This window comes from Cavia porcellus, unplaced genomic scaffold (assembly GCF_034190915.1).
Source record: "Cavia porcellus strain 051 isolate PalLab524CR breed Dunkin Hartley unplaced genomic scaffold, mCavPor4.1 scaffold_27, whole genome shotgun sequence".
In the NCBI taxonomy this organism is placed as follows: domain Eukaryota; kingdom Metazoa; phylum Chordata; class Mammalia; order Rodentia; family Caviidae; genus Cavia; species Cavia porcellus.
The window spans coordinates 36,492,074-36,506,425 of record NW_026947510.1 but is presented as its reverse complement, the minus strand read 5'-3'; the positions used below and the strand labels follow the sequence as shown (position 1 = coordinate 36,506,425).

Sequence of the window (14,352 nt, the reverse complement as noted above, 5' to 3'; positions counted from 1 at the left end):
TCTCCAACAAATGTGTTTTCAGCCACAATTGAGCCATGTTTCACCTTTGTCTTGGCTCTCTTGAGGGCCTAGCTCTGTCTGCTTGCCTAAAATGTTTCTGTCTAGGTAACCTGTCCATAATAATGCCATTTTCTACCTAAAACTGGTAAGAATGGACTTAAAACACAAAGGACACATAGTAGCTTGGTAAGATATCTCACACTCCATTTAGTATAAAACTAAATGAAAACATTTTTTTATCTTTTATGTATACATACACCACCATGTATGTTTTATGTATACACTTACTGCTGTCATAAATATTGTAGAAAAACTTAAAAATTCTCAAGTATAAAAATCAAAATTCTAAATTCTATTTCTTTTTTAACCTAGGTTTTTGCTGTGATGATGAACAGCCACATTTTTATGTGAATTTGGAGCAGAGCATCTGTCTTCAGGGGCTATCAGTAAAGCTACCTGCTGATGTCTGCACGCATTGCATGATAAGTGCTTAACACTGTGGATACTCCGTCTTTCCACATGAAAAATATTACTGCAGATATGTGAGTCATAAAAGAATTGACATGTACAGTTGACATGGCAATAAATGTTGCAGCATCCTCTATTGGTGACTGTATAACAAATGTCCACATTTTATTTTAAAGAGAAGATATTTCTCAGTGAAATATCTCAAAAACGCTTCAGAAAAGATGTTCAAATGTTTTCAACAATTGAGTGAGGTCATGAACTACAGTAGGGGAAAATCTCCCAACTCAATCTTAACAATTTAAAGGGGTTTCTTGGTAAATTGAAACCCCAGTAAAGAATTTTTCCCTCATTCCAATATAAAGGATTCTATTTTATTGAAGATTTTACACCACTGGACACAGGACAGAGATCTATGTTTCCCTCTAATATCATATTTTTAAACCTGATTCATTTTATTCCATATCAAAAGTTCATTTAATTTGCATTTACCTTCCATTTTTGCCATATAATCAGTACTGTTGACACATAAATACAACAAACTTTACCTTAATTTTATGTTAACCATTTGTAAGTTACTGTGATTTGTTATAGCAATCTGCTTGTTTGCACTCAGAGAATACACAACTTAATGATGGGAGAAAATATAAAACATTCATTCCTAGCTAATGTTTCATCAAAAGACTCTCCTAACTATGTTTTAGTATTCTTTTTAAATTAATTTTGCTTGGTGTACATTTTAGGTAAACATAATTGCCACATTTATCATACGGAATATGTATCCATACATGGCACAACTAGATTCATTGTTTTCCCACTATTGTGAACTCCCTTCAACCCCCTTTCTTGTTTACAAAACTTTTCATGTTTTCCTTTGTTTCTCATCATTCTTTTCTTTTCTCTTTCTTTCCTTCACATCTACCCCTAATTCTCTACCCATTTGAATACTCTTTATGTTTCATAATATCTATTACACATTTTGGTAATTATTTACACTTTGGTTTTTCACACCAGAAAAATAAGACAATATTTACAAGTAGCATTTAGTGCATTAAAACTTAAATGTACTGTAATATAGGCATTGAACTACATCAGACAACACATTTCTTAATGTGAGTTTTCAATTTCTCAAGACAATATGTTAAAAGAATTCTTAACTTGAAATTAATGAGATAAATAGGAAATTAGAATAAAATAATCTCACAATTCTGGAGAGTTATTTAAATTCATCTATAACAGGTTGTTATATATTGTATACAGATAATGGTTTTGATATATTTGATTTTAATGATCTGTCCTTTATTCCTCATTTTAAAGCTATATATTAGACTCATATATTAAAAACATTCTATATATATTATAAACATTCTATATATATTATATTCTATATATATTATAAACATTCTGAATAAATTATAAAGTTCTATTTCTTAAGGATTTGTGCATATATATATACATATATTATTTTTTTATTTAAAGAGAAAAAAGAAAGGAAATAAAAAACAAAGCAGTAAAAGGGTACAAGTAATACAGAATTTCAAGAAAAAAATGCAATAAGAAATCACTAGTTAATAGGTTACATACTGTCTTCTTAGAAACAGTTGTCCAAATTATAAAATTAAAGCATATAAAGTAGACATTCATACAGTGAGATTGGAGACAGTTCCGTTCAGTGATCCAACAAAAGCTCAGTAATATGGTTTTCCATCCTACACACTCAAACATACATGCAGTTATATCCCTTAGACAAATATTAAATATAGACTTTTGTTTAAAATCTTAAGATTAACAATTGAAAAAATTGAATATTTTTGTTACTGTAAAGTTTTCTTACACTTACTTGGTGTGCACTGACTTACTTTCACAGATATATATATATATATTAATATATACATTCCTGTATTTGTACAGTTATGATTATAATGTGTTTAGCTAGAGCTTACACCAAACATAATTCTGTAAAATTTACAATGTTGCATAAATTAGGATATTTCAGAAGTACAAAACTGTACTTTTTCTCTCCTTCTGGCTTGAACCCTTTTCCTTTCCCCCTACAGTCCTTTTTTCCCTCAGCCTCTTTTTCCTTTTACCTTTCTTCCTGTTTCTGCTATCATCCTGTGATCTTAAATAAATGTAGCTACTTATTACATACTAAGGGTGTCCATTTGGCAGTTCTTTCCCTGTCTTACACAAGAATCTAGACTATTTTTGAGCCACTCAGCACTAAGAAATGCACCTCAGCACTCCCTAGATTCAATGTCCAATACTACAACCCAAATAAAACCAAAAAAACTACAAAATTACAAAAACAAGAAGTTGCTGGGAGCTGAATCACCTCTTAGCATATACAAAATGTTCTCCAAATGGTTTATGAATGTGGGGATTCATCTTTGGAACCACACCTTAGCCAGCTCAACACTGGAAGACAGGCCTGTTTTAACTTACTGTTCACCAAGATTAGGACAAATGAGTGAACTGAAGGAAAAGCAATTTCACCAGCCAGACAAAAGTAAAAATAGAGAATGTTTGGAAACTTAGTTATCCAAAGTTCTGTTAAAATAGACAGAAAGAAAGTTGTGTACAGGAGGAGAAAGGCAACCACAGCTTGCAAGGCGTTTATGTGGGCTGTGGTGCTTGCATCTCTGGACCCTCTGACACTGTGCTGCATCCTCTTCAGATGTTTCCACAGGGAGAAGATGAGCAGGAGAAAAGTCGTCAAGGACAGAGCAAAGGCTATGAATGTGAACATAGTGTTGCTGAGTAAGACAAGTTTTGAAAACTCAGGAAAGTTCTGTAAGCTGGAGTTGTAAGATATGTTTCTTTTATGCTCATCAATCAAGACATTCATATGTGTATTTGACTGCAAAAGGTGTAAAAGCAAGACAACAAGAGACACCAGCAATGTCACTGAAATCACCTTTTTGACTCTCCAGTTAAAATAAAGAAAAATAGAGTTGGAAAAATTGGCTACCTTGAGGCAATAAAAGATGCTGAGGCATGTGGCAAGCCATATGTTAAAATGACAAGTCACAATCCAAATAATATACATTGTTCTTACCATTATTAAATTCATCCAGAAATTGGGAAAAAACATGTCCCTCCACCAACTTGAGAATAACACCCAGATCAGACCAACCCTGGAGATTGCCAAAGCAGTGAGCAGGTGATCAGCTAAAGAGATCTTTCTTCTGTTGATCAGGTCCATGCAGTTCACCAGGATTATAAATATATTTCCTAAGTTTCCAAATATGAACTTCACACTAAAAATTATAGTAAATATGCTCAGTGTGACACTACCCATTATTGATAAGAGACTGGCTCAATGTGCAATATCACTGTGCAGCATGTATTAATGCTTTCATGTAAAAAATGTTATGTATCTAAATCTTAAAAATTCAAATCATATTTCCTTTAAATGAATACTCTTATGTAGAGTACCACATGAAAAAGAAATATCAGTATTTGCAAATGAGTTGGTTCATCACAGTCTTCATGAAAATCTTGCATTTTCTTGACATTCCAGATGTGTTTCATCCAAGTACTGTGAGCCTCACAGGCAGGATCCTGGAATCTGCTGTCATTGGTGGTGAAGGAAACATAAAGTAAAGATGTATTTACTGACATGCTTTTACCCTTGCTTAGCTTACTTATGATTTTTTAATCTGAGTACCAGAGATCAGGACCAATAACATTAGAAATTCCAACTCATATACAAATAAACAGAATCTAAAATAATATGTAGAATTTTCTAATCACAAATAATTTTTAAATTCTTCAAAATTTAGTCTGTATTTGACTCTGTGCTTGTGTTGCAAATTTCATTCTGGAAATTATTAGACTATTCATCTCTTGAGGTCATTATCCCTTGAATGTTCGGTACCGAAATAATATTTCTGCATCACTCTCTACAAAGACATGTATACACATATATGCAAAGACACATTGAAAACGTCCTTATGAAGGCAAATCTCCCTTTTTCCTAGTTCAATAATTCAGATTTTTCATTTAATAAGAATTTGTTGTCCAGTAAGGACATCACTAGTATTTTCATAGATTTTAGCATTATTATTAGAAATGTTTTCACATTCAAACTATAATATTATTATAAATATTTAGAAAAATTTAGATCAGTCATTTGTATGCTTGGGAAGAGATGTAAATCTCTCTGTGGTCCCATGAATCACACACTGAGATGAACAACTTCACCTGCACAGCAGGATCCTCCTGCTTTTCTGCCTCTCCCTTGCATAGGCTGTCTTCTTTTCCAACCACCTGAAGACCTCAAGATTGGATCCTTCCCTCGCCACCCACAGGTATAAACTTCATGACTCTCACTATAGGCACCAAGGAAGATAAGATATGCAATACTGCCTGAGTGTGATGGAAAAAAGAACCACCACACAATTGTTTTTGGTAGCTACAGAGTAAACAAGGGACCAAAGGACACATTCAGCAGCAGTTACAAAAACAGCAAATGTATATCATCAGCTTCAGAGCTGGCAGAGAATGATAGGGTACTCATTGTGATAGTGTTATTCTGTCTTCATTTTCTTCATCCAAGATTTAGCAAACAAAGTAAACACTACACATTTTGAAAATATAACTGTGCATCTAATGGAGTTTTATTTTGATAAGGCAAAATAGCCTACCATAATAAAATTACAAGATAAAAGATCCAAAGAATAAAAGCATAGACATACCATCAGACTAGAGGAAGGAAGATCCCTGTGTGAGTTAGTTTTCCATTACTCTGACAAGGCACCCGCTATAATCAACTTAAAAGGAGAAAAGGCTTAATTTGGATTTTGATCTCAGAATTAAGTTTTATTGCTTGCCTCTTGCACCAAGATAGAACATTATGCAAGGAAGCATGTGATAAAGAAAAACTAATCACCTCACAAGTGTTCAAAGCAAAGAGTGGAGAATGGTCTAAGGAACCAGTGCCCCCTTTGAGAGCATGACCCACCTATCTTTCTTCCTCTAGTCTCTATCCTACAGTGGTTCCATACTTCTCAATAATTGCCCAGCCTTTAGCAAACCATATTAAAAGCAGACCATTTAATACTAAATGAGGGGAATTTGTCTTATTTTTCTCTTTCAAAGTAATGAGATTGGAAAGAAGAAAAAGAGATATGCAAATAACCATGTGTGGTGCTCTCGAGTGGGAGCTGGTACAGGAGTTTCATAACTTTTAGAAAGTGGAGAACGCTTGGAACACTGAAAGGAGTACACTCACCCTGGAGGACCTCTTCCTGAGCTCCAACCCTGATTCTTTCCCTCTCAATGGAAGCATTATGTGTTCAACCTCATCAAGAGCTCCTTGGGAAATATAGTCTTTTCCAGAAAAGGTGAAAAAGGAATCAATAATAATTTCCAGACATTCCAACCAGCAGTCACAATAACAAGTCAGTACTGGAGAATAGCAGTTTCTTTACTCATCTCATAACCAATATCAGATTGAGATATATAGAGAGAAGAGCTCAATCTATTTCCTGTTAATTTTATTGTTGGTGGCAAGTTTTACATACTGAGTATAACAAATGCAAATCACTAGAGTTACTTCTTTACTTAGATCCTTACATTTATTAAAATAATACCTTGGTTATAAATTTACCCACGCCTACCTTATTATTCATAATCACAAATAAAACACAAGATTATAGTTATTTAATGTGATTTAATACAAATTGAAGCAAAGTGACTATTGAAGCTTTTCTTCGCAGATTTAGTAGCATTTAATGTTAAACATACCTTAAATATATAAAGAAAAACTGTCTTATTTGTGAACTATGTGAACATATTCATATACACATACACACTAAGGTGTAGATGGGTTGAAATAATCAGCCTTATTTATCTCTGGATCTATGCAACTCTGTTCTCAGTGAAGTGACTCTTTGAGAACACCTGCAAAGTCAGCATAGTCGAATATTAATTGAAAACATGATTCTTAGTTTTGCCTGATTCCTTCTTTTTTAGAGAGAAGAAACCATAATAAAATGAGGCTGAATGTAGTGATTAGTGAACAAGAGCAAAATTCAAGAGAATCCAGTGGGCAGGAAAGCAGATGAGTCCCTTCAGTGCTGCTCATCATTCCTGCAGGACCAAGACTGAGCACTGGCAGCATCATCTCGCTGGTGATTTTGGGAAAGATGCATATAGGATATGCACAGCAGTCTTCCTGAGAGGGTTCATGAAACAGTCATTCATTAGGCTCTCTGTCTGAGACACATTATGAATTAACAGCAGCTGAGAGCTGAAAAACAGATCCATGAGGCTAGCCTTTGAAGTGTCAATCCATTACTCAGTTTCTAGCCCTGAAATAACTGGATGACCCAGAGTCCTGTGGTTCAGGGAAGTCTAAATCCCTTTATACAGGTCCTTGAAAATACAAGCAGAATTTTAAGGATGAATTCATGTGTTTTTCCCAAAGATCTCTAGCCATTAGCCAGATACCAGTCCCTAGGAGAGAGGCACCTGTCACACTCTCTGAGGAGTTAAAGTTTAGAACCCAAAGCAACAGTGTCAAATGAGGAGGCAAAGAGATATTTTGGTATAATGCATGGGGTGAGAGCTTGAGAATGCCAACACTTTCTGGAGGTTGACTCATGTCCAGCCAATGTGGGTCCCATGTGTTGGTATTTTAACTAATTAAGAATTCATAATGGCAGTGGACAGAGTTGACAGTTGGAATGATGCTCGATTGGTCCTCATCTGTGTAGTAATTGATATTTATGTAACCAGAACTAAATTGGAAGCTAATGAATGTATTTTTTCCTGCCAGACAAAGAATGAAAAAGTTTTTTAAAAATCACATTCCTTAAGGAGTGAATTGATTACTATTAATAAAACTCTCTGGAATTTTAAGGAAGATATATTTCTTTCATATCTTTATTGAATTAAAATATGTGGACTCTGATAATCAGGTAGGATATTTAGGGTGAATATAGATTACCCAAAGTTTTATTGCCATGGCTGGCACTCTCCAGGAAACAATCTTTCTTGAGCACAGCATCTGATCTTGCTCTCTGTATGTGGTATTATGGTTTATACCTGCATGTCTGTCTTCAAAATCTCACACACTCAGAGATAAGATTCCTGAGAGATGATTGGATTATGGAGGTGCTGAGTTGTCTTGATGTTAGAAGGCTCAGTATCATCAGAAGTATTAGGTCTTAGGGAATAGGAATTTGAAGGGTATTTTTCCCTCACTGGCTTCACCTTTCATTCTCTGTTTCCTGGTTACCACGAGGCAAGCAACTATTCCTCCAGAAAGCCTCTGTGCCATGCCATTCTGTCTTGGAGTCAGATGACTGTACACTGAAAAATGAACCAAAATAAACTTTTTCTTCTTTAAATTGTAGGTATCTGGTATTTTAGTCCAGTGACAAAGAAAGTTACTGAGACATAAAGTCACTATATTAAAGATTAAGTTGTTTTTCAGGAAATTGAAGATAATCTTGTCTAACTCAAGTGGTAGAAGGCATAAATTTTTCATATGGGTTTGTGCAACTGTTCTGTGGGTGATGTTTTGATATCAGAGGGCCAAAACTACACCCACAGAATATAATAATGATGTTTTCTGAACATAGAATATTCGAAGACCCATGAATTTTGAAGGCACATGCATATACTACTTATTATATCACTCCTCCTTACTTCCAAATTATTTTCCAAAACCATAGATACCCCTACTTCCTTATTTCATAAATACACCTGAAACCTCTCCACAAGGAAACAGATGTCAGAACAGGGTCGCCATCTATAGATGCTTAGCTACCTTGTGACAAAATTTTCCTCCATGTACAATGTATTTTGGTGACTGGCAGAGTGCATGGAGTTAAAACAAGGTTAGGTAACAGGGCACACTGAGAACCAATAAAAAGGGGGTACTAAACCTCTGTATAATTATAACAAGGTCATTCATCCCCTCTACAGAGGGGAACCTTATGTCTAAAAAAGAAAGTGGCAAGAGCAGAACATTAAACCAAACCAACTATGGAGAGGAACAAAGAAGTAAGAATTTAATGAGCTAAGGGGAACTTTGTCTCTTGAGCCAGTCAACACCACTCCAAGAGAATCAAAACCCTCTAGCATAATTAGACATTATATGGGGGCTGAAACAAACAAACAAAAAACCTTCTCTGTGCATCCCATATTTGTTTGGTTTTCAAATAAAGAAAAATATTAAAGTGGGTGGCTTGGGAACTGAGCAGGGCCTTGGGAGTTGGTTCAAAGACTTTTCCAAGTAGTAAAATATCCTAGTTAGCAAGACTATCTTATCTTCAAGTTGACATTACCCAGAGAAGTGAGACACCTGCAGCTACAGTCTCTATTTAGTTAACTGGGATTGGAGCCAGGTGTCCTCAGTTGTGGCCTTATCTTGCCCTTTGAGATATCATGGCATCATCACAGGCCACTACAGGCCTCATCTGGAACCAGTGGTTCATAGAGGTTCACCTACTATGAATATGCTGCCATTTCCAGACAAGAAATTTAGTACTTCAACACACTTACAGGTAAACATAGAAAGCCAATTGGTTAACTTTAAATCCTGCTCAGAGCTGCTTTGTAATAGTCTCCATCAAGAAAGAAATTGACCATTACACCACAGGCATGTGGTCAGTTTATTTAGGAGCCTATTAGAATTCCAGTGGGATATGCTCATAGACAGTGAGTGCTTGGGAAAAAGCAAGGGAAGGAGACCCACAGCTTGAAAGGCTTTCACATGAACCTTGGTGCTGAAATCTTGGGATTCTCTGCTGTGGGGCAGCATCTTCCGGAGTTGTACACACAGGGAATAGAGTAACATCAGAAAACAGAGCATTGATATCATTAAGAATGTAATTATGATCCACCGGAGTGAATAAAATCAAACTGGAAAGGTTCATGAGGACTTTCATTGGATGTTTGCAGTCACATTTCCTTCATAGTTTTATGCCTATTTGCTCTCACTTATGGTGACCAGGCCCAAGCTGAAAAAGATGACTAAGATCCCAATAGTACTACTCTAATTATCTCCTCTCTTTAGGGCAAGAAAAACCAAGTTGGGAAATTTGGCTGTGTTGCAAATAAAATATTCTGAGATAAACAGCAAGCCAAGAGTCAAAATGGTGGGTCAATGCTAAAGTCATAAGAATAATCTTTATTCTACTCTCTTGAGTTCAATGAATCATGCTTGAATATTAGTGTATCAACCTCCACTAAGTCATAAAACTCTGAAGATGACCACTGTGGTAACAACTGGATCTCTCGGGAGCATAGGTTGTCTCTGACTCAGTCAATGCAGATCACCAGAGCTGTGGCAGACAGTGCCAAAATTTCCAATAACAACTTGCTATTGTTCATATAGAAATGATGCTTAATTGGGTCTAGAATAGAGTAAAAAAGAAAATGCAATACCCCTGGACATTATTTCTTGATCTCTTAACACAGAGTTCTACAACATCTGTTTTCTCTATGTATAGTAAAGTTCTTTCTCTCTTTTATGTTTCGTGAAGTATCTCAGGTAGAAAAGCGCCATAGTACACTAAAAGATCAACTAAAGGGTATTCTCAGACAAAATAACTATTTCTAAAATGACTCAAAATGAGTTGTATATATACATGCATATGTCCTTACTAGTAAGGACTTTTTTTTTCTTTCACAGAAGGTGTTGGGCTACAAGCTGAATTCTTATTTACTATAATGCAAATGAAGGAATATTCTCTTTCACTGTTTTGCAGTTTTGTCTTGTGCAAAGTCTACATAATTTGGCTTTTCTAAGTATAGAAATCACCTAGTAAAATTCTAAAGTCTAATATATGAAATATGCAGAAATATGTAAATTGATAGATGCATCTCAACCCTAAGGATATGAATTTATTATTTCATTATTATCAAAATTTTACTTTGATAAAACGTTAGCTTCATGTACAAAATGGAAAGAAACAGATTTGCAAGATTTTTCTTTCAAAATCTTCCTAGTTTTTCAGAAATCTAACTTTGTTGTCTATGACTGATACATATGGAAACACACATACCACCACTATAGCCACTCAACATTTTATTTGTTTTCTGAAAAGATTTTAAGGATAAATAAGATATGAATCACTATGTGATTTACAAAATAAAATAACCAAGCTCACTATGTGATATCCAAAAGGAACACACACACACACACACACACACACACACACACAATTTTCTCTCTGCAGCAAAGGTTAACAACAAGACTCCATGGAAAACAAGACAACCAGGGCTTTAAGATCTGAACAACCAGAAATGTCTAGAAGCCCTCAGTAGAGACCTGGCTGAAATTTCCCCTATGAGTCTGATGAAAGCTACTCACAGACTGCTGTCTTGCCTGAGTCTCTCAAAGATAATGTAAAAAAATATCATGAATTTACCAAAATGATCAGTAAGCTTAAAGAAGACACAAAGTTAGCTGAGCTAATCAAATCACATGAAATCTGAATGACCAGTTCACAAAAGACTTAGAATCTATGAAAAGCACCAAACAATCATCCAGGAAGTTTAAAAAAATTGTATTGAAATTATGGACTCAAGTGACAAATATGAGGATAAATTTTCAGAATAAGAATATATAAATGATACAGGTGGCCATATACTCAGATGTATCATAAAACCAATAAGAGATCATGGGAAATAGAGCCGACATTTGCCAAACCAAGCAAAGAAGACTATTATAAAAAGGAATTAGAGAAATATTAGCAAATGCCACAAACAGCATTAAATACGTTTACAGAAATCATTGCAGAAAATTTCCAAATATGGGGAAAGAATTCAACATACAGGCAAAGGAGATACACATAATCCCAAATAGACATGATCACAAAAGACTGTCTCTATGACATGTATAGCAGTTAAAATCCCAGAGCTCCAACATGAAAGAGTCTTTTAAAGAAAGAGTCTTTAAAGCTGTAGGGGAAAAAAACAAATCACTTATAAAATTAAACCTATTAGAATTACCATAGATTTGCAACACAAACCTTAAAAGCTAAGAAGGTTCCAGGGACGTTTATTAACAATTAAAAGAAAATAATGTTCACTCTACATTAATATATCTTTAGAAAGCTATTTTTCAGAATTGATTGAGAAATTAAGACTTTCCACCAAAAAATATAAAAGAAAAAGAACATTACCATAATGACTGCCAAATTATCACTGCAAAAAACACTGAAAAATATCCCAGGCAAAAACAATGAAGTAAACAACCAGAAGTGTCTAATAGAATGAATACATTAAGCAGAGTGAGTGGTTTAGGCAAAAAGGAAAAATAAAGGAAGGAACAGAAATTGAGAAAACAGCACAATGACAAGTATTAGTCAATAACTTTTAATAATAACTCTCAAGAATAAGAAGTCTCAACTCTCCAGTCAAGAGATACAGACTGGGGCTGGGGGTTTAGTTCAACAGCATAAGCACTTGCCTGGCAAGCGCGAGCTCCTGAGTTTGAGCCCCAGTGTCCCCCACGCCCCTCCCAAAAGAGAGAAAGATACAGACTGACAGATTGGAGCTTCATGATATTCAATATGTAAGAATTTTAAAAGACTCTCATTAACTAAAATATCAAAGATGGAAGACAATATGTCACAGAACAGGAACCCAAAGCCAAGCAGGAATATCTATCTATACTATTTTCAGGCAAAATGAACACCAAGCCAAAACTGATCATAAGACACAAAGGTCATTTCATACTGCAAAAGTGAACAAGTAATAATTGTAAATATATTTGCAACTAACAGCAGCATACCAAATGTCATAATACTATTGGAGGGGGCGCTGAGCAAGACAGCAGCATGCCCTACTTCTTCGTAAGCAGCTATGGCTGGCTAGCCGGGAAGAGACCGAGTCAATGTCTTAGGTGAACTTAGTAGAACGCAGGCTGAAAATCAAACATCCTGTCCCCCTCCCTCCTAGTCAGCAACTGAGGGTCAGAGCTCTGAGCATCTCTTAGCAGGATGACTGTATGCAGTATAGCAAGTATGGGGGACTTCCTTCTGTCTTCTCTTCGAAGGCAAATATTGTTTTCAGTGTTTGCTTTGTTATGATTAATTGTTTTGCTCTATTCAATATTCTGTTTTGATAGGTTTTATAATGTTCTGTTTTTGGTTTGATTTTGCTATACCAGATTGAACAGACAACTATTGTGAAGATAACAAGATATCCTATGGTACCTATTACTGTTATCCTGGTATCCTGCTGTGAAGTTCTGTACCAATTTCACGGCATTACCTCAATTGGCTTTGTTCTGTCTTGTTCTGTTGTACTACCTCTAAAGTAAAAAAAAAAGAATTAATTATCATAGATACAAGTAATAAGTACGAGATGAGTTTGGCTTTTCTTTTTTTAAGCACTGTTGACAATGCTTTGTGTGTACCAACATCAACACTATGGGACATTTTCAGTTTATTTAACCTCAGTTAAAAAAATACTAAGTACTTTTTTAAAATAATACTATTAAACGTAAAGGTTCACAAAAATATTAAAATAATCATACTGGAGGATATCAACATCCTACATTCACAAATACACAACTCAACTATAAAAAAACCTCAGAAATATCAGGATTGAAGCACACTTACAAGCAAATAGACTTAATAGATGTCTAGAGTGTTGTACCCATTAACATCACAATACAAATTCTTCTCATCATTACACAGAACTTTCTCCAAAAATAGACTACATAAAAGCCTCATCTACTTTCCCTGCTGTGTCATTTGTGCCAAATGATGAAAAGCGCCACAACATGAAGCTGGACAGATGCAGTGGAAGCTGCTCTTTAGGACTGAAAGAGGGCAGTTACATAAGTACAAGCCCTGTAAGGCATTGGCCCTAACCTTCCATTTATCCTAACCATCATTGTGGATGATAATAGATTTTTCCTGAGGTCTATGGCAAAACCAGGGAAGCAGAAGCACCCTGCTGAGTTTTGGTCACAGTTATGGAAAGGAGCCAAGAGCTGGTATTTCCTGATTGAGAAACAGCAATGTTGCATGCTGCTCTGCACACCTGTGAGGAATCATGGAAGAGACAGATGGCTGGGTAAAGATGTGGAGAGCCCATCCCAAGAGTGGAGTGGCACAAATGTAATTGTCTTTCCCAATATCATGCAATGAATTCAGTTTGTGAAATGAAGTACCATGGTAACTGATATTAATGATAATTAACATGGAAATATTTACTAAAAATCAGAAATTTAAAAATGAGAGATTATATTTGAAAAATAACAAAGCACTAAAATTCCTGAAAGGGAAAAAGAACTAGTTAATATACCTAAAATAAATTTTCTGTTTTGGAAATTACATAATAATTCATCTATGAAAGGTGTGTGTATATGTGTATTCATATGACTTTGTGCATTCACAATGTGATTAAATCCTTTAAACAGTAAACAATAAAATTAAATAAAGGTATTAGTTATTTTTAGTTGTTAGATGTTAAGGTGTTTCACTTAGCTTAGTGTGCTATCTTGGTTAATTTTCTCTCATTGCTAAGACAAAATACCCAACACCCAAAATTAAGGAAGGAAAGGTTTATTTAGCTTACAGTTTGGGGAGGTTTCAGTCCATAATCAGCTAACTGCAAGGCAGCATGGCATGGCACTGGGGCAACACTTCAAGGCAACAGCCAGAGCAAAAAATCAGGCGGTTCAGGGGAGGAACAAGCCTCTTCTCCTTTATATTGCACACAAGCTACCAAACCCCCTCCAGGATGAGTGCAGAACTCACAAAATCTCTGTGCTCTCCACTTTCACAGGATGGGGATATTTACAAAGTAAAGATTCTGGCTCCCTTCTGAGTCTCTCAGTTAAACTTCTAAACTTCTCAAGTGTATCAACCATAATAGGTGCCCAAAACAAACTTTCATGCTTTGGACTAGAAA

The 14,352-nt window shown here is 35.3% G+C and overlaps 1 protein-coding gene across 1 annotated transcript; it reads right to left on the bottom strand.

Moving 5' to 3' along the window:
- Window positions 1–2,833: 2,833 nt before the first annotated feature.
- Window positions 2,834–3,766, bottom strand: LOC100730276 (taste receptor type 2 member 14-like). Its single transcript, XM_003470300.3, has one exon. It carries the CDS (start codon window positions 3,764–3,766, stop codon window positions 2,834–2,836), a length of 933 nt encoding a protein of 310 aa, XP_003470348.3.
- Between the last annotated feature and the right edge of the window lie 10,586 nt (window positions 3,767–14,352).